The sequence below is a fragment of the Rhineura floridana genome, chromosome 8 (assembly GCF_030035675.1).
Source record: "Rhineura floridana isolate rRhiFlo1 chromosome 8, rRhiFlo1.hap2, whole genome shotgun sequence".
Lineage (NCBI taxonomy): Eukaryota > Metazoa > Chordata > Lepidosauria > Squamata > Rhineuridae > Rhineura > Rhineura floridana.
Genome location: NC_084487.1, coordinates 43,573,038 through 43,594,391, shown reverse-complemented (window position 1 = coordinate 43,594,391; position 21,354 = coordinate 43,573,038). Strand labels below are relative to the sequence as shown.

Genomic DNA, 21,354 nt, shown 5'->3' with positions numbered 1-21,354 from the left:
TTTGCATCCCCTCCGCTTGTCCTTGCACCCTCTTTGCATCCCCTCCGCTTGTCCTTGCACCCTCTTTGCATCCCCTCCGCTTGTTCTTGCACCCTCTTTGCATCCCCTCCGCTTGTCCTTGCACCCTCTTTGCATCCCCTCCGCTTGTCCTTGCACCCTCTTTGCATCCCTTCCGCTTGTCCTTGCACCCTCTTTGCATCCCCTCTGCTTGTCCTTGCACCCCTCCAGAGAGGGTGAAAATTGGGAACTGGCAAGAGACTAGGAGGTAGGTGCAGTCTCATACTTCTGTTTGTGTGTTTTGCTTCAGTTATGTGCCTCTCATAGAGCGACTCTCACTAGGCAGCAAGAGGTGACTACCCCAAGCAACTAATTTGGGGCACCATGCAACAAATTATTAGCTATTTTAATTTTTGGTTGTTGTATATTTACTGTCAGGAAGAGGTACTTGTGAGATTTTCTGTCTCAAATGCCAACATAACTTTTCAAGCTGTGGTACTATGACCTTGACATGGGGTCAGGGCACCATTTGCTCTTCTGCTTCAAGTAGCAAAATGTCTTGGGCTGCACCTGCTTGCAGTCATTTCACATACTGGACAACAAACATGGCTTTTTGGTGAAGGGCAAGAGAGAATAAGACTGTTATCTCAAAAACAGTTGTGCTTGAGGAAAAGATGGCAAACGTATGTAGAACTGAACTTTTCTGCAATAATATAGACATTTGCATAGGGTATTTTTTTCTACTCATGGAATATTAAATCTTTAAGTCCTAAATCCTTTGTCATCCCCTCCCCCTTGTGCACACCCTTTACACTGTCTTTCTCCCTATGCATGTAGGTCAAAATGACAACTGGTGTAGTTTGGGAATTAACAGAATGAGAGCTGAATTACAACTCAAAAAGAACTTCCCTGCTGGTGTCTGCTACTGATGTGGGGGGCATTTTGTTAGGGAGAGGTGATGAGAGGGGGTAATTTGCTGCTGAAACTTTTTATCTGCAACCCCTTCCCTGGCCACTTTCCCCTAGCTGATGGAGTTCAATAAGGAAAAATATGGGGCATTGCACTGGTAAAGTGGCAGGCATGGAAAACAGCCCCTTCCATCTATCTCCTGCTTCACCTACCGAAATGCACCCCAGCAAATGCTTTGCACATTGACAGCACACATTTAGTTGGTTTTCTGGTATTTGCTGCTGAAAGTGTAGTTCCATGCTGGGTGCAGCTGGGACGTTCTGAGTTCATATCTTACCACAGCCATGAACTCGCTGGATGACCTTCTGGCCACACCCACGCCAGACATTTATGCCACTTTAAGCAGTCATGACTTCCCCCAAAGAATCCTGGCAAGTGTAGTTTGTGACGGGTGCTGAGTGTTATTAGGAGACTCCTATTCTCCCAACAGAGCTCCAATGTCCAGAGTGGTTTAACAGTCAGCCCCTCTTCTCAGACAATTCTGTGACTGGAGTTCTGTGGGGGGAATTGGGGTCTCCTAACAACTCTCAGGACCCTTCACAAATTACGCTTCCCAGGATTCTGAGATCATGACTGTTTAAAGTGGAATAAATGTCTGGTGTGGATGTAGCCTTAGTGAGTCATTTTTCTTTCCAGCCTGCCCATCAATCATATGGACATTAAAAAAATCTGGACTATTATAAAAGTTAGAATTTTATTTGAAACACCTTTCAACACTCAAAAAAGGACTGTCAGTCATTAGAGCAGTATGACAATGGAACCAATTACCTAGGGAAGTGGTGGGCTCTCCAACATTGGAAGCATTCAAGAGGCAGCTGGACAGCCACCTGTCAGGTGTGCTTTAACTTGGATTCCTGCATTGAGCAGGGGTGTGGACTCGATGACCTTAAAGGTTCCTTCCAACTCTACTGTTCTATAATTTTCTGTTAGCTGAGACATCTCTCTCTCTCTCTCTCTCTCTCTCTCTCTCTCTCTCTCTCTCTCTCTCTCACTCTCTCACTCTCTCACTCTCTCTCTCTCTCTCTCTCTCTCTCTCTCTCTCTCACTCTCTCACTCTCTCACTCTCTCACTCTCTCACTCTCTCACTCTCTCACTCTCTCACTCTCTCACTCTCTCACTCTCTCACTCTCTCACTCTCTCACTCTCTCACTCTCTCACTCTCTCACTCACTCACTCACTCACTCACTCACTCACTCACTCACTCACTCACTCACTCACTCACTCACTCACACAGCCACTGAGCATTCCATAACAGAGCATGCTCAGTACTCATTTGGGCTGTTTTGGGAGTCATCCCCTTTCTGTTTTCTCTCTCACTTTTTTGTATTCTGCAACACTTGGGGTTCCCTCTTGCCCACTAATACTCCTTATTATGTGTAGTATGGATGGTGATACCATGGCTACATAAGCAACAACACTTCCAGCCTGAGCTTCAGAAATAGAGGGAATGACACTCTGACCAGTTTAAGTGGTTAGTATTTAAATCTGATTGGAAACTGTTCAATTTGATACAAGGTGGCTATTAAGCATGACCTAAAAGCTGCAATTCCAAGCATACTTACTTGGAAGTAATTCCCATAGCAGTAAATAGGATTTACTTCTGGGAGTATAGAATCAATCCGTAAGAGTCTCCCAGTAGACACCATACATGTAAGCACATGGCTTTTCCCCAAGAATCTTGGGGACTGTAGTTTACTCCTCACAGAGCTACAATTCCCAGCACCCGTAACAAACTACAGTTCCCAGGATTCTTTTTTGGGGTGGTGGTGGAAATGTGCTTTAAATCTGTCATGTGTATGCAATTTTGGTGAGATATTAGCTGAAGGTAATCAGCCCAAAATGATAACAAATAATCAGTAGGCATTCCCAAAAGACATTCAAACAGTGGGTAAAAAAAAGTGAGAATTACAGAGGCAAACACAGAATGCAGTTAATAAAGTAATCCAAGAGAGAGGAGACACCTTTGTCTCTGCTCTCTCCCTCCTGAGCCATGAGGGCAACTCCCAAACCTGAGTGTTGCGCCTCCAAGTTAGTTAGAACTAGGTATGTCTTTCTTATCTACTATGTATTTCTATAAATAAAATAGCTTTTCTTATTTTACCAAGTCTTAAGTCTCAGTGATCTCAGTGCAGGGTAAAAGCCTGCCACGTAGGTAAACGCACACATTGGCACACACACATCTCAGACTGTTGACAATCTCTGCTAATATCTATACAAATTTACATAACATGCATCACCTGAACTCACATGATCTAGAGTTACCTTAGATCTTGAACATTTGCAAATGAGAAGCAATAGGGTTTTATATTAGTTCTGATTGTCTATTGGGCTATCATAGGGTATGTATTTTTTGCCTTTTCTATGGCAAAAACTCCAACTTCAGTGGAATTTATGTGATGTGTTCTAATCATTTGAATTTGGCTAATGAATGCTTTATTCTTTCATCAGAACTTTAGCAGTAGTACTAAAATACTAATAAAAAAGGGAAAGAGAAAAAATACTTTACATACATCATTCAGCTGTATTGTTAATTATAGATATAGATATAAAGGATAAACGGCATTTTGTCAAAAGTATTTTTGTCTACATTTTATACCTCCTCCTTGGTTTTCCAAGCTTGGCATGGAATGCTTGTCATACAGAATTAATTTGAAATGCTGCATTATCATAATAATAAACTTCAAAATAAAAAATAAATGTACTGCCTTCAAGTTGGTTCTGACTTATGGTGACCCTATGAATAGGGTTTTCATGAGAGGCAGTGACTGGCAAGGTCACCCAGTGAGCTTCATGGCTATGTGGGGATTCAAACCCTTCTACTACCCCCTGTGTGTGTGTGTTTAGTTTTAATATTGTTTTAGGCTACTTAGATGTGAAGCAGCCAGGGCCAGCACCTTGTAGGCATTTTTTTTAAAGTAACTGAAATGTAATTGTAGTGATTACTTTTGAGAAAAAGTAAAGTAATCAGTTGCTTTCAGAGCAATTGTAATTGTAACTGTAATTACTACTTTTTTGGCCAAGTAATTGTAACTGTAATTTATTACTTTTAAAAAGCAATCTTCCAAGCTCTGCTTTAAATCTGGCACCAAATACAAGCCCTGCCAGGATTGGTTCCACTCAGGAGCTCCAGAGTGCAGCTGATCTCTGCTGCAAGCGGGGCTTGCTTTCCGCACTGAATGCAACCCCTGCTTTTGGCAGGGAAGGCACCACAAGATTCTACTTTTGCAGCCACAGCCAAGGAAGAAAAGAAAAATGGGGAATGCACTTTGAGTGTGCTCTTTATCCTTCCTTTGAAGTGTGATAACCTGACATCATAAATGTCAAAAATGGCTCGTGGAGAATAGGCCAGTTCTGGATCCAGCCCATGCAATCTCTCTTCACCCTCAGAATAAACTAGGAGTTTCAGCAGCATGGCAAACGTCACAGAAGTTCATCTCTTTTCTTCCCCAGGGCCAGTTACCTTCCGCTTGATCAGTGGGAAGCCATGTCCGGGAGCAGGAGGCCTTGCTGGCTTGGGTCCCCTTGGAGTTTTCTTCATGGAGGGGGAAGCAGCAGGTGATGGCTTCCTGTTGAAGGGATTCTCTTTGCAGGATGACTGGGGACAAACACAGTAGAATATCAAAATATATCTCTTAGGCTGGGAAAAATACTACCACAGGCTTGGAACAGTGCCTCAGCACTGACATACAAGAAGTATCCAGATTTCTTTTATCTTAGAGATTGGCTGGGACTCCCGATTCTGAGCAAAGAAAATGAGGTGGTGTGCAAGAAGTCACAAGTGCTGGGGATGCTCCGACAGATACTTCAGTGTCCTAGGCCACCCTCAGGAACCAAGAGCAAGCTAGCTGCTATAGGACTGCTCTCCATAGCGCAGGTGTGGGGAACCTTTGGCCCTCCAGAGGTTGTTGAGCTACAACTCCCATCAGCCCCAGCAAACACGGCCAATAGCCAGGGATGATGGGAACTGTAGTTAGCAACACCTTGAGCAACTGTAGTTCTCCACACCCACCATAATGCAATTGAAAGGATCCTGATGGTACAGGGCAGACAGCACTGCATGGTGGAGTAGTGGGTTGTTCACTTCCCTGGGTAAAAGATGGAGGGAAACCTGCAACACTCAATGACTGAGGTAGGAACCTGGGGTTCGCAGGCCACATAGAACTATAGAGTAGTAGAGTTGGAAGGGGCCTATAAGGCCACTGAGTCCAATCCTCTGCTCAATGCAGAAATCCAAGTTCGTGCAAACATGCAGCCTTCGGTTCAAGCCCTCTGTATGTGATCATTTTAGGCCTGTGTTAATGGGGTACGGAGGGAATGGGGCAAAAAGCCAGAATGGATGGAGAATTTATTATCAATATTGCAGGGGAGGGGAGTAGATCTACCGTTGGATCTGGCTCCACCCACCATTAGATGCAGCCCTCAACTGACCTTTCCCAAGAGTCAACAGCCTTCCTAAGAAAAAGGTCTCCCATCCCTGTTCTAAGTGGCGTGGAATTGCTGAATGATGACCTAAAGCTATAGTTCAACACGGTAAGCCTTGCCACACTAAGGTTTCCATTATTTCTTAAAAAAAGAAAAGAAAAGCTGTTGGGGGGAGTAAATGTCAACTGTAAAGCTTAGTTGTGACAATACCCTCAGTACAAGAGCAATCAAGGTAAGACATATGAGAGAGAACCTTGCATTTTTTATACACAACCAAAACTGAGAAGTTCCCCAAAATATGGAAAAGCAACAAACAAAATCACAGGAACCCCCCAAAACAATGGAATGTGTGCATAAAATGATTTATCAAATAGCAGAACTACATGTGAAATAGGCATGAGTGGTAGCCAATGTTGTGCAACAATTACAACAATTTTCTCCAGACGCTTCAAACTGTTGTGACAAGATCTCATCTTGTTTTGCTATTTATAAATTACTTTTATACACAATTTCCTGGGTATTTTTAGGGGTTCCTGTGATTTTTTTGTCACTTTTACACACTGTGTACAACATATCACTGGAATCCTCTACACTCCAGGTAAGCCCACTACTTAACCAACTGCAGGGTCCCAGTCTGTGATCAATAGCAAATTATTTTGTTTGTTTCACCCTCTGCCAGCTTTGTTGTGCATGTCATTTTTAAATCAGCATTGTCAGAGGATCTGAAACCTCATGTCACACTCTGTAACTACAGTTTCTGCCTTGAGTGTATTATTTGGAGACTACAAAAACAGGCAGTATACAGCTTAACCGGGAGTAGAAAAAGAGGAAGGCCAAACAAGAGATGTATTGATTCCATAAAGGAAGCCACAGACCTGAACTTACAAGATCTGAACAGGGTGATTCACGACAGATGCTACTGGAGGTCACTCATTCATAGGGTCGCCGTAAGTCGTAATCAACTTGAAGGCACATAACAACAGCAATATCTTAACCAGTGGGTGGCGCTAATGGTGAGAGTGGAGAGCAGGCTAAAAAGCTGTAATGTCCCAGAACTATATACTAAGACAGAAAAGCCCTCTGGCCAGATGATTTGTTACACACACATTTTCTTGGGGTTGATTCCAACCCATGTCAAGAGGCGGCACTACAAGGACCTCTTAAAGTAACAAGGCAAAGCAAAAGGTAATTGTTTACAAGATCTGCAGGGAAGAGGGATGGCGTCTCCTCCCATAAGGCTTTGAAGCATCTTTCCTGGGAAGGCAAGTGTGACAAAAAACTTTGGGGACAGTGGCTAAGGAAGGATGGGTAGACAGGCTTCACCTCTGGAACATAAGAAAACTAACCTACCTTTGGTTGTGCTTTGGGTGAAGGAGAGTTCCTAGCAGCCCCTCCGCTCAGGTCTGAGGCCAAGAGGATGGGCGTGGGAGTGGCACCGGCCAGAAGCTTGGGAGAGATTCCTCCAGGGATGGTTTTCAAGTTCCCAGCTGAACAGCTTTGGGGAGTCTGGGGATGTCCCCCCTGTGCCTTGCTGCTGTCGCCAGCCAAATCGCTGGAGGAGGATAAGGAGGAGTTGGTGGAGCAGCCGGGCAGAGGTGTGGGGCCCTCGCCAGAGGAAGCTCCGGCAAGCGGGGGGGCTGAGCAGGAGACGACAGAAGAGGCATCTGGAACGTGGACCGTGGGCTCAGAGGAGCTCTTGGGCACAGAGGTCTCGTCCAAGTTGTCAGCAGCCTTGGCCAAACACTCAGACGTGATGCTTTCCAGGCTGAGGGCAGGTGATGGGGTGGAGGAAGACGGCTCTGAGTGGGAGAGCCTGGAGATGGGATGGTGAGCTGCAATTGGAAAAGACAAGTGAGAAGCTAGCACAGGGGTGGTGAACCTCAGGCCCAGGAGCCAAATGCAGCCCTCCAGGCCTCTCTATCTGGCCCTTGAACCCCCCCCCCAAGGCCACACCCTTCACTGGCCCTGATTCACACCCCAAGTGTTTTTGCCTGGCTGGAATGTGTCCTCAATCTCTGATAATGCCTCTTGCTTGTCTGCATGGAGGACAGAGAGGGGTTTCCGTGTGTATGAACTAGCTTACAGTGTACATCTGCTGCTCTGCCTGCTTTTTGCCTTTGGCCCTGCCCACCACTGGTATGCGGCCCTTGGAAGGCCAAGCCACCCAGAACGAAATGTGGCGCTTGGGCTGAAAAAGGTTCCCCACCCCTGGACCAGCATGATGAAACATCTTTGCCAGAGAGGGCCACTGTGGGGAAGACGCCACGGATGGAGAACTTGTGGCCCCGCAGATGTTGCTGGACTCCAACTCCTCTCAGCCCCAGCCAGCATGATGGGAGATGTGATGCAACAACACCTGAGGGCTCCCCAGCCATGGTCTAATCCACTGGCCACATGGCAGAACCAGGCTTCAACCACCCAAGCCTACACCAATCTGAGCCGTTCCAATTACAGTGCATCATAAGCAGAGAGCAGATGAAAGAAACAAGAGGGTCCACGTAGAACATTGCTGCAGGCAATTTATTCCCAACCTCCAATATGAAGATCAGCCAGGCTTTTTGTAGAACGCATCTTTCAAAAACAAAATGGGGAGGCTGGAACAGTAGGGACGAGGGACAACATGGCACCCCACATCCTATCCATAGCTGTAGCAGGCCCCGATGCCACTGCTAGAGAAGGAACCCGCCGCCCAGCAACTGCAAGCTAGTAGGAGGAAAGGGAAAGTTCTTGTGATCCTGGAGATCCATGACTGAGACATCAGAATAGAAATCAGAAGAACTTAGGGGGCAAGGAAACACCCCAGCAATAACTATCTGCCAGGTCCTTAGCCCTTCAAGAGTATGTATGGAAGGCTCACACTTTGGATGGAGGCAGCCGAAGGCTCAGGGTCTGCTCAGGCAGGCCTGGCACCAGCGAGCAGCCAGGTCAGGCACTGGCTGAGGGCCCTTGCAGCAGAGGGGCCCCTGTGGCTGAGAGGGTGGAAGTCCCACTCTACGATCTGTGCCGACAGTGGATTGTGATCACAAATCCTGATGCTGACCCAGACCACAGCGTGGGTCCTCCACCCTCCCACGCGACACCTTCCCCATGCAGCGGGTGCGGGCTTAAATAGGCCCAGCCGTGCGACCACCCACATCACTGTGCCAGCATGTGCATGCCTGCCATCACCCAAGATGGTGGCAGGGGCGTCAACACATCCTGGGCAATGGCACACACAGCATGCTGATGCAGCAATGAGGGAGGCCATACAGCTGGGCCTATTTAAGCCCATGCCAGCTATATGGGGTGTGTGTGCTAAGGCCCACTGCAGTCTGGAGCCGGCCCTGTGCTCAGGGCCGGTGTCATGGCAAGAAGATAAAGGGACCTTGTAAGCTGGATATATGGCTGAGAGTGCTTGTTCATGTTCTTCCCATTCAAAGGCAGAATGGAGACTCACCAAGAGGGGACGCATTGGGGGCCCTTGGAGCCGGCCGTTTCTTGGTCTTAGGGCTGTTGGTGGGGGTGATGCCGTACCAGGGATGAGCCAGCTTGGAGTTAGATTCGTCCTCACTCTGCTCTTGCTTTGGAGGAACCTGTGGTGTGACAACTCCCTCCTCTTCCTCTTCCACCTCCTCCTCCTCCTCCTCAAAGGGGTTATAGGGCTTTGGCTCCCTGGGAGTGAGCCTGCCTTCTCTGCCTCGTGCTTTCCCTTCCTCTTCTCCAGCCTCCTCTGAAGCACTCGGGGGGCTCTCCTTGCTACTGTCCGGTGGGGGAGGGGGAGGAGCAGGCTTCTTCTTGGGCTCCCCCTGGACCAATGCAATCCATGGAGGGTCTTTGGGCCTTGGAGAGTCACCAGTTCTGATAGGAGAAAAGATACAGGGTAAGGGAAGGATGAAAGGGGGAGACTGGAGTTCCCAAAAATGGGGAAGAAATGTTCTTCTCAAGTGGGAAGGTGTCCCTGTGTGCACTGCCCAAGAGAGAGCAATATGCTTGCTCTGTTGTGTCCAGAGCTGTGTGTATTCGGCAACTGCACCACACAGGACCACATACTGCTACTGAGCACAAAATTCACTCCCCAACATATACACAAATCCCAGCTTAATTCACCCACCAACCCTGAATTTTGCTTTTTTCATATGGATAGGTAGATTACACTTTTAAGGCTGAAAAGAGAGACTTGAAAGTGCAACAGAACAGCAACAGAAGAAGCTGGATGTTCTGTGGCGAGAAAGTGAGACTTCCATGCACTGCAGAGCTTTCACTCCTCCTCCTGGCTAATAGAATGAATTTGGCACACTAGAAGCCGGCAGCTAAAGAATTACCGGGTTAATTCAAATCTCATCATCCACTGATGTTCATCCCTTGTTGCCTTCAAAGGGCTGCCACTGCAGTGGTGGTAGAAGCCACATCTGGCAGAATTCTCTCATCAGGGTCTACTAGTGACTGTGGAGGCAGCAACCCAGTTGCGGGTTTGACTTCTTGGTCTACAATCCCCACCCCACCCCTGCTCGCCCATCCCCTTTTCTAGACCCACAGTTCCACAACACCACAGTCCTACTTTCTCTTTGGCTCCTCCTTACTTCGACTTCATGACTCCACTCAGCTTTGCCCCCTCAGGCTCAGGCTTTTCAACCCACCAAGGGTCTTGTACCACTTCATTCAACTTCTCTACCTCTTGACCAGCCTCCCTAGCATTTCTCTCTCCGACCCTACTCTCCTGACCTTAAGTGCTGTGTTTTTCCAAACCTCCCTCTCTGATTAGCCCCTGCTTGCATCCATTCCTTGCCTCCTGTACCCTCATTCAAGCCTCATTTCTCTTCCCCCTCCTGAAGCTCTGGGATTTCTCCAAGTTTCCCTTTCCCTTAATTTCTCAATGTCATGTGACCCCAGTCTTCAGCCTTCCCAAGTGAAGTTTTCATCCCAGCAACAAGGACAACTTTCCCTGCCCTTACTGAAGTTGGATCGCTCAGTTCTATGAATGACTGGACGTTCTGTGCCAACCCAGCAACTTAGCCAACCAGGACCAGAAGCTTCACCACCATGAGTGTGACATAATGCAGGTTTCCTCATACAAGTTGCAGAAAGCTGCTTTTCTTGGGGCAGAATACTTTTTGTTGTTGTTGTTGTTAGTTAAGAATATACACAGCCCTGGTTTCTTTACCAGCAACAGTTTTGGATTCCCAAGCAACATATAGTTCAAAGAACAGAGAACAATCCTTTCCATCTTTGCTGGACTGAGAAAAGAGAAGTGACTCAGACATGGCATTCAGCCTTTCCATCTTTTCTTCTGTGTGGTTAAAGTTACTAAGAGTTTCTCAATACATGATAAAGCATCTTGTAGCACCTTAAAGATGAACAGATTTATTAGATTTGTTCGTTTTTAAGGTGCCACAACTCTTTTGTTGTTTCTGTTGCAATGGACTAACATGGTTACCTGTTTGGAAATTAATACATGCTGTTTCTCCTACACAGGAATATGTGCATAACTTACTGTCTACTCAGTCTTTCCCAACTTGGAGCCCTCCAGGTGTCATTGGATTCCAATTCCCATCAGCCCTAGCCATCACAGCAAATGTTCATGGATGATGGGAGTTGTAGCCCAACAACACTGGGAGAGCACCAGGTTGAAGAAGCCTGGTCCACACTGTTGCTTGTAAGCCCTATTTTGAAATGAGTTACACAGATTGGGGGGCTATTGTGTGCACTGTCCAGAGAGACCGCGGAATTCTCTCTTCAATAAATGGGGATCACTATCTCTGAATAACAAGTTCTGAGTAAGTCCTCATCCTGCACTTAAAAACCCCAAGATTTGCCCATCCTGCAGTTCAATCTGTCTGGATGCAAAAAAAGAAGCTGGAGGGAAGTTCAACATTGGTCTCACTGTCTCAACGTGATGTGCAAGCTAAAAGGACATACCGGTCTGAGGATGTGGGTCTGCCTCTGGGTTTTGGAACAGGAGGGCAGGGTTCAGAAGGCCGACCTAATCCAGAAATGAAGAAAATGAGGAAATGAGAAAGGTTATGTTTGGGGCTTTTTAGTTTAGAAAAAAGATAAGCAAGGGGGAACATGATGGCAGAATATAAAATTGTGCATGGTTTGGAGAAAGTGGATTCGAAGATTTTTATTTCTCCCACTCTCAAAATACTAGAACTTGGGGACATCCAATGAAGCTGATACTTGGAAGATTCTGGACAGACAAAAAAAATATTTCATGAAGTACACAGTTAAACCACGGAATTCATTCCCACAAGGTGTAGGGATGGCCACTAAATTGGAAGGCTTTAAAAGAAGTTTAGACAAATTCATGGAGAAGGCTATCAATGGCTTCTAGCCATGATGGTTATGTTCTCCCTCCACTGTGGGAGGCAGTATACATCTGAATACCAGTTGTTGGGAATCACAAGTGGGGAGAGGCACTGTTGCTCTCTGGTCCTGCTTGCAGGCTTACCACAGGCATCTGGCTGGCCACTGTAAGAACAGGATGTTGAACTAGATGGGCCACTGGCCAGGTCCAACAGGGCTTTTTTATGTTCTTAACACAGAGATGTGTGTCATCTTCTAGAAAGGACATCCAAATCCATTACACTGTGATGTTTTGTTTTTAAAGAATGTGTCTAGCCTTTACAGCTATGGATGAAAGCTACAAAATGCAGCTGCACAGCATCTTGTGAAATCTCAGAAACTAGGAAGGAGTCCAAAGACTTCTTGCCTTCTGGGAGCATGACTGCATAGCCGCACAGGTCTTCTTGTCTCCACCCTGGCTACAATTCTCTGGTCCATGCCCAAGGCACACCCATCCTGAATCTCAATGCCTTTCCTCCCATCCACTCCACTGGCCCTTACAAAAAAAAGGCTTGTGGATGAAGAATCAAGTATCTCCCAACAACCAAATGCACATAAACATGCTTAGTTAATTGGGTGTGCAAAATTAGTTCCTTGTGGGTACAGAATCCAGGTTATCTCAACAGAGAACTAGAATATTGGGGCAGGGTGGCAGAGAACATACACAACTACAGCAGTGGTATACAGCAGCCATACCCAACCAGGTGCTCTCCAGATGTTTTGGACTACAACTCCCACCAGTCCCAGCAGTCTAAAGCATCTAGAAGGCACCAGCTCAAGAAGGCTAGTGTACATAGGAAAATAGGAAGCTGCCTTATCCCGAGTCAGGCCCTTTGTCCATCCAGCTCAGTATTGCCAACACTGGCAGCGTCTTTCCAGAATTTCAGATAGGCATTTCTCTGGAGATGCCAGAGACTGAACCTTGGGACCTTCCTCATACAAAGCTGAGGATCTACCCCTGAGCGACAGCCCTTTGTCCAAAGTCGCAGTACTATAGTTGCCTGTGGAAATGAATTCTGCCCCGGTCAGATAGAAGGGTGTAAAGCTAACCTGAGAATGCTTAGCAGGAGGGGCTTCTAGAATCCTTTCAGAAAGAGGCACCGCCCCCAAGGAGATTCCCATATAGCACATGCTTATTGAAAGGGGGAGACAGAACACCTCATGTATTTTATTTATTTATACCCCGCCTTTCTTTCCATGATAGAAACCCAAGGCGGCTTACATATGGTTCCCAGGTGGTCTCCCATCCAGGTACTGACCACACCTGACCCTGCTTAGCTTCAGCAGGGTGCTGGCCTCATGTGCCTTCAGACCATAGCCTGAGACCATTTTGAGCACAGATACAAAAAAAAGGAGTCCCTAGAACACAGCTAGGGAATCTCATGCCTGGAGGCCAAATGTGTTCCTCCAGGTCTCTTTAGCCGGCCCTCAGGACTCTCCCAGTCTGAGTCCCTTCTCCAGGCCATGCTGCTCACTGGTCCTACTTTGTGCCCTCCTCAAGCGCTTTCACCTGGCTGGAGTGTGTTCTTGCACTGAGATGATGCCTCCTGTTTGACTGGAGACAGGATGGAGAAACCTGACTTTTGCATGACTAGAATGGAGGTCGGTGCTCCACCCACTTTTTGCCTCTAAACACACCCCAGAAGGAGGCACAAGAGGAAATGCGGCCTTGGACTGAAAAAGGTTCCTCCTCCCTGCCCTCGATAGTAACTCTCCTCTTATACCATTTTGCATATGCAGCCTTGCTGGATATTTATGGCCCACTTATTTGCATTAATGTTTACTTTCCTCCAGCTATAGCTAGATCTGTGATAGTGGACTCCATTTGGGACCAATTGTCTGATACATTGACGGAAGTGGGGCGCCTATTTCCCGGTACGAATATAATCTTATGTGGTGATTTTAATGCTAGATTGGGAACTAGCAGCTCCTTGGTTGAGGCCTCTTCGAATCAGGGCCCATGTTTTACACCGCAGTTGGATGCTAGGGTCTCTCAGGATACGCAGTCCAACAGGGACGTAGGTTAGCCGAGATAATCAATTTGCTCCACCTGGAGTGCCTTCATGGCTCCCAGCTGGATATATCCCATGGAGCATATACTTATTTGACCAATAGAGGAGCTAGCATGATTGACTATATATTTGTTTCGGGAGCTTTATTTTCAGAGGTACTACGTTTCGATGTAGGCAATAGGGTTGAAAGTGATCACTTTCCTCTTTTGCTATTTCTTAAGATCCCCCATTCTCTTTTACCCTCTCACCGGTTTATCCATGAGGGTCACCTGCCAACAGAAAGAAGAATCCGCTGGTCTCCAACTACATATGCTTCAATATCACAATTATTGGTTAGTGCTCCCCTCCAATTATGTCGGCAAAACTTTATAACAGGGAAGGGAGAACCCCTAACTCAATATCAAGACATTATCAATGCTCTGAGACCCTGGTTAACCCAGTCTCCTTTACAGGGACCTATCAATCATCGGGCCAAGAGTTGGTTTGATAAAGAGTGCAAACAGGCCAGGAAATACCTAACGAATTGTGCCAGGAGGGCTATTAGAGACCCACTAAATTTTTCCCGGGAGAACTTAATAGTTTTAAGGCTCTGCTTAAACATAAAAAGGAGTCCTTTGTTAGAACTGGCTGGCAATCTCTGTCACAAGCAGTCAAGGATAAAAACGACAGACAATTTTGGGAGCTGGTTGCCAGAGGGTCTCGCTCTAATTTCCCCCTGACCCATGTCTGATCCCTGCAAGAGTGTGGTACGATCACTTTGCTGAAAGCCATCAAACTCAGCAGTTAGCTCGAGAGCCCCTCCTCCCGCAAAGTGAGCCCTCGTCTCCATTTTGGCCTCCACTCACACCCAGCCACATTAAAGAACTTATTGCCTCCCTTAGTTCTGGGAAGGCACTTGGTGAGGACATGCTGCCCCCTGAAATTTTTATAAACTTTCCCGATTGGTGGGCACCGGTCCTCGCCAGATTGTTTACCCAAATAAACAATACAGGCGTGCTCCCCAATGGGTGGAACCAAAGTATTATTGTTCCAATTTATAAAAAGGGGGAGCGGCAAGATCCAAATAATTATCGCCCTATCAGCCTGTTGGATACTGGAGCCAAACTTTACGCCAAATTTCTTTTGCAGAAACTGGAGGACTGGGAGGAGGAAAACCAAATTATCTTTCCAGAACAAGCAGGGTTCAGAAAAGGCCAAAGCACAATAGATCATTGCGCCACTCTTTCCTTTATAGCCAGACAATCAATTAGCGGCCCAACTAAACATCTATACACAGCATTTGTTGATTTGACAGCCGCCTTTGATTCTGTAGATGGAGCTAGGCTCTGGGAGAAACAGACCAAATCTAATATTGATAGATGCCTATTGCTTTTGCTACAGGCACTATATACCGATAACTCTGCTAGAGTTAGGGTGAGTATTAAAGGCTCCCTAACAGACCCTTTCTCAGTCACAGCAGGGGTAAAACAGGGCTGTCTTTTGGCCCCTTTTTTATTTAATTTTTATCTAAATTATATTGTCAACGCGATTTCGGGCCCAGATCTCTTTCCCCCCTCATTGGGTGCTAGGAAAGTAGCGCTACTCCTCTACGCGGATGATATGATTTTATTATCTCTCACCCGCGTCGGACTGAGACGGGGCCTGACAAGACTGGCCAGCTATTGTGATTCCGAAAATCTTCAAGTAAATTGTGCCAAAACCAAGATTATGGTTTTCGGCAAAAGGTCTCCTATTCATAAATGGTCACTTAATGGTCAGTCAATTGAACAATGTAGGACCTTCAAATATCTAGGTGTCCATTTTACCGACTCCCTCTCTTGGAAGAAGCACATTGAATTTACAAAAACGGCCGCCTTGAGAACGTGTGGTTCAATACTCACCTTTTCTCGTTCAGTGGGGGGTAATTTGATCACCCTGGCACTGAAAATCTACCAGAGTAAGGTACTTGCACAGTTACTGTATGGGCCCCCCGTCTGGGGATGGGAGGACTCATATTTAGATATATTAGAGTCAATTCAAAATAATTTTTTTAAAAAACTCCTATTCTTACCATCAAGCACCCCGGCGGCCCTTTTAAGATCAGAGGTAGGCTTTCCTTCCATTAGAGCCAGAATTCATCTGGCCCTACTAAACTACTGGTGGGCCAGCTGACATCCTTCCTCTTCCAAGTCAACCCTAAAAATAGGTGTTGAAACCGCTTTGCTGGACAAGTTTTGGTCTTCTCAACTGGCTAAGATCTGTCAGTTATACCATATTCCTCAACAGATTCTATTAGACCAAACCAGCAAGTTAAGCCTCAAGGAGGCCATTTTTCATCATAGTGCTTGGCTTGATAGACTGACAATAATGAATTCTAAGTTCTCCAAGTGGTATGGCCTTTTCAAATATGATCACTGCAGAGCAAACTATCTGGACCAGATCTCAGTTTTGAAATTACGACAGGCATTTACAGCTCTCAGGTTCCAGACAATGCCAACTGCATCCTTGTCTGGCTGATATAATATCATTCCATGGACCCAGCGGTTATGTATCTGTGGAGCCCCCGAGGTGGAAGACCTTTCTCATTATTTGTTAAAATGTCCACTTTACAAACACCCTCGGGCCAAATTTCTGGATGGGCTTTTGCCTTGTGGGGGCCCAGAGCAGTTAGTTCCTTCTATTGTGTTTCTTCTATCAGATACTGACCCGGAGATTTCGTACCGCGTGGCTCTCTTTGCCCTAGCGGCCTCGAAGCTTCAGGTAAAGTATCTAGCCGACAAGCAGTCAGCCTGACAGCTACTGTTATGTACATGTTTTAATCCCTGCTTTTGGTGGGTAATGACAGCGCGTTTTGTATTTATAAATTTGTGTAAATTTTATGCTTATTTAAATTGCCTTCTGTACTGGCATCTCCTGCTAAGGCCTATGGCCAGGCAGTAAACAATAAACTGAAACTGGATATTTATGGAAGAGCAGTCTATACATAATTACGTAACTAAATAAAGAAACTAAGCCAGGGGTAGGGAACCTGCGGCCTTCCAGATTGGTTGGACGTCAGCTTCCAACAGCCCCAGCCAGCACGGGCCACAGTCAGGGATGATGGGAGTTGGAGCCCCGAAACATCTGGAGGGCCAGACGTTGCCTGCCTCTGACTTAAGTTATCCTCTTCTAAACAAGCGTTGGAGTCAAGAGCCCTTTTTCATTGACTCACTGCTTTCGTTGTACCATGTTGCAACATTTACTTGTACAACTCTATATGACATGTAACTGTCCAGGTGCAGCCCCAATTTTTTCCTAGTTTTTTTTTTCTGTACTGCATTTTCTTTTAGTACAAACAACAGAGAGGCCAAAGATCCAAAACAAAGCACACCTTTTATATGCAGAACATTCCAGATTCACACTCCAGCTTCTCTAGGTACGGAATCTTGGGTACCAGACCCAAGGACCTGAGACCATGCGGAGCTACTGCCAGTCAAAGAAGGCAATACGAGGCTCAATGGGCAATTGGTCTGTCCCATTATAAGGATATGTTTTGCAAGACAAAAAGACTTGTCCAGATATCTCCTTGAAGGGTCTCTCAACGAAGGGTCATTTGCACTTAAATGCACAAGATACTGCTTGTTCCTACAACTGAAAGGGATCTCGGGGGTCATCTAGCCCAACCCCTGCCAACTGAATTTATTAATTTATTAAGATATTTCTGACCTGCGCTTCAACAAAAAATGGTCACAACGCAGTTTACCAAAAAAGAAATGCAGGAAATCCACTCCTGCAACATATCAGGTGGTAGTAGCAAGATTTCCTGCATTAGTAGGCAGTTTGACCAGCTGACCTGGTCCAATTCACACAAGCCCCCAACAAGGGCTCCCGTTTCAGTCTGGCTGTTGCCATGGTACCACAGGGCCCAGCAAGATGGGCTTTCCCTACTTCCCTCTGTGCTCTCATTTCCTTACCATTGGCCAGGCCAGAGCCCGGCTCGCTGGAGTCCTCGCTCTGTACATTGGCTCTGGGCCTTGGAACGGGGTGGGAGTTTGGTGGCGATAGGGTGGCCAGGTCTGTGCTCTTCCTGGGGGCAGGGGTGGGTCGAGTCTCCTTGAGCTGTCCGTGTTGCAGGCTAGCTTTTTCCAGCATGAGTACAGGTGGTTTGGCTGGCACAGGAGGTTTGGGAGGCATTTGGGAGCAGTCTTCAGAGCTTGGAGTAGAGGCAAGTGTTTCATTCTTTGGCTGCGCAAGAGGCATCTCATGCTCCGACTCCACTCCATCAACTATTCTCTCCTCCATTTTGCCCAGCTCCTCCACAGTGGATGGGGGATTCCCCAATATACCATTTTCTTCCTCCGCACTGGCACTCACTATGCCACCCTCTCCACTCTCCCCTGCATGCTGAGGATCTGGACTCGGCTTGCACTCCATCCTCCCGCTCAGGCCCAACTTGCCGCGATGGTGGGTACACACAAAGGTGCCCCATTCAGGCCCAGGCTTGTACGAACCGGGGAGGAGTGTGCTGGAGCACTCCTTACACCTGTCAGAGACACAAGCAGAGTCCGTTATCGCAAGGTGGAGACAGGGAAGAATCATGGTGTTGTGATCACACGTGCACTCAGAAGAACAAAATTTCTTGTACAGCTTTGCTATAGATACCCTGTGACACTCTGAGCAAACCCACTCAGTCACTCTGTTTCTCAATTCTCTTGTCTCCATTTGTCAACCCAGGAACTAAATTTCCTCTTTATTTATAATTTCTACTCAAAGATTTTTGGAGCAGAGATTGTTACGGTCTCTCATCACAACTTAAATCCAAATAAGTTTTGATCTTGAGGCTAGATTTGTTTTTCCATTTTGTATTGGAAAATACAACACTATAAGGTTAATAAAACAAAGATAATGTGCCCCTTTTCTGGGGAACAAAGTAAAACTATGAAAGCTGGTTTATTTATTTATTTGTTTATTATTTGATTTATATCCCGCCCTTCCTCCCAGTAGCAGCCCAGGGCGGTTTAGAAAACAGACCTCTTTCCTGAGAAACAAACATGCACATCACTTTCTATACTAGAGTTACATGCAGATAACATGGAAAGCACGTCTAGATAGGATTGAGACTGAGAATTATGGGCCTTGTGCATTTAACAGCAGAGCACCACAGAACATCACAGTAGGGGACTCTATATTCCTCCTATACTAGCCCTTATTTTTGAAATGCTGATATGCCAACATTGTTGAACCTACATTACTGATATGAAGGAGCCTTGAAGATCCATCTGTTTCAGCTAGTTTTTAATTCAGGGTTGTTGTGGGGGGTATTTAGCTTGCTACTATTTTATAGTATTGGGTTTTAAACTGCTGTTTATCTAGATATTTTGGCTATTTTTATGTGGGGCTGTACATTGTTTAAAGGTTTTATTTCTCTGTAGCTACTGTTCGCTGTTGCAATTTGTATTTTACCAACGTTATATTATTGGAATTGTGTCTTCATTTTTGTATGCCACCTAGTGAGGACAATGGGCTGCATCCAGTGCTGCAGCTCTGCTTGCACAACAACTTCCCTGCATGCAATGGAACTTCTGCTTCCTCTCCTGTCCTCTCAAGCCCCCCCACACACCCTTAGAATCAGCTCTAGAGGGTTGGGGGATGCTCTGGAACAGATTTTGGGGGTGGGGGAAGGAAACAGAAGTCCCTCTTCCCTTGTCCTGAAATGCAGCCTTAAAAAGAAATATTTTTCACTAAATGCTAAATAAACGAGGGCAATAAAATATAAAGGCAAATGAAAGCCAGCCATCAGCCAAGAAAAGCTACTATAACCATTGTGCTTGAGCAGCACAAATTATGGGCTTCAACTTAAGCATAGCCACTTGAAGTTGTTTCTTCTTTTCTTCTCAAAAAGCAAGTACTAACCCTCATTGCAGTGTAACAAAATATGAAGGCAGGATGTTCTCACGACTCAGAGCGGCCTTGGCATTATTAGAAGGACGGGTCTACAGGAAAGTGGGTGACAGTACTTGGTTTCAATGGGTAGCAAAGGCTTACCTGAAGCACTGACGGTGATACAGCTTGCCATCAGCCAGATAGCGTTGGACCAGGTGAACGTGTTGTTGGCAAGCTGCACAGGTGCTGCTAAGGGTGGTGCGCTGGGGCTGCTCAGCAGCAGGATCCTGCGGCAACATGAAATTGGCATAAGAATGCCTCCACAAAGAAAGAGATTCATACACTCTAACACCCAGGACTGGCCTCAAGCCTTAATAAACCTCTTGCCTAGTACAAGAGAGTCACCAACCATTAACATGCATCTGATGAGAGAAATCTATTCAGATACTAGGTTTGCTTCTCAGCTGAAGGCTCCACTGTGTTGCAAATGCCTGCCCGACCTAGTTCTTATAAAACAGCCAAAGTATTAAGAAGCAACCTATCCAACATGCCTTGGCCCAGTTCTCAGCAAGATGCTCTGTCTCTTGGCCAATCCTGGAATGAATGGAGCATCTTTAGCCAATGCTGTTTTTTCCTGTGATGACTGCTGAAGAGGAGGAAGTGAGGAAGGGGTTTCTCTTCCAATACCTGCTCAAGGGTGTACAATCTGCTCCGCCCAAGGGAATAAACAACTACTCAATAATTATTAAATCTCTCAATAGGACACTTGAATGACACACACACACAGAGCATCACAGTACTTTCTAAGAATAGGAGCCATGTCTTGACTGTCCTCTTTCTTCATCAGTCAAGTTGTTACCTCCAGCTCTTTTATATTATTTGGGCTTAATTATTCATGCAGATAACTGAGTTGTCATCCTAAATCAAGAATGGCCAAGTAGAGGTGTACAAAGCCCTATACAGCTTGGGACCAGGATACCTGAAAGACCGTCTTATCCCTTATATACCCAGGTGAGGGCCTCCTGCAGATACCATCTTATCAGGAAGTCTGTTCTGCACAACATAGGAAACAGACCTTTAGTATGGCGGCACCTACCCTGTGGAATTCCCTCCCCTTAAATATGAGACAGGCATCTCTGTTATCTTTTCGGCGCCTATGGAAGACCTTCCTCTTTCAACAAGCCTTTTAAGTTGGGACCTTATCCCAGTCTGCATCTGTGTTGGAATTGCTTTTTAACATGTTTTTAAACTTTCTTTTTTTTAAAAAACCCCAATGTTTTTAACCTTTTTTAAAAAAAAGTCTTGAAAGCTTTTTAAAAAAATGTTTTTAAAGATGTTTTGTTTTAATGTATTTTAAAGTCTGTTTTTATGATGTGTAAAGTGTTTTTAGTGCTTTTGTTTGCCACCCTGGGCTCGTGCTGGGAGGAAAGGCGGGATATAAATCAAATAATAAATAAATAAATAAATAATATAAGCCTGATCCAGCCCCCCAAGCAATTTTCCATGGACTCCTGCAGCAGCTGCCCTACAAAATTCTGAACAAGTGACAGTAAAAAAATCCATCTACATTTTCACTTGTAAAGATGAATGCTTCTGAGCTGCAACAAAGAAAGGTATTCTGTACTACTTGAATGCTACATCTCTTTTGGGTTTTGCATGTAATAGTTAAGTCTGAGCAAATGCGCTCCACAACGGTGAAGTCTTTAAAGCTATTCACAAGAGGGTCAATCTGGATGGCAAAATACACCTCTGCCCCCCAGATTACTGCCTGGGGAAGAGGGTCCCCAAAGAA

General features: G+C 45.9%; 1 protein-coding gene across 1 annotated transcript in view; it reads right to left on the bottom strand.

Annotated features, from left to right (window-relative positions):
• MICALL1 (MICAL like 1) overlaps nucleotides 1-21,354 on the bottom strand; it is a 58,496-nt gene that overhangs the window by 15,177 nt on the left and 21,965 nt on the right. Inside the window, exons 5-10 of the mRNA XM_061639085.1 lie at nucleotides 19,725-19,849; nucleotides 17,654-18,222; nucleotides 11,284-11,347; nucleotides 8,825-9,225; nucleotides 6,739-7,220; nucleotides 4,427-4,561 (exon numbers count right to left, since the gene is read on the bottom strand). Coding sequence (XP_061495069.1) covers nucleotides 4,427-4,561; nucleotides 6,739-7,220; nucleotides 8,825-9,225; nucleotides 11,284-11,347; nucleotides 17,654-18,222; nucleotides 19,725-19,849 — 1,776 coding nt within the window. The remainder of the gene's footprint in view (nucleotides 1-4,426; nucleotides 4,562-6,738; nucleotides 7,221-8,824; nucleotides 9,226-11,283; nucleotides 11,348-17,653; nucleotides 18,223-19,724; nucleotides 19,850-21,354) is intronic.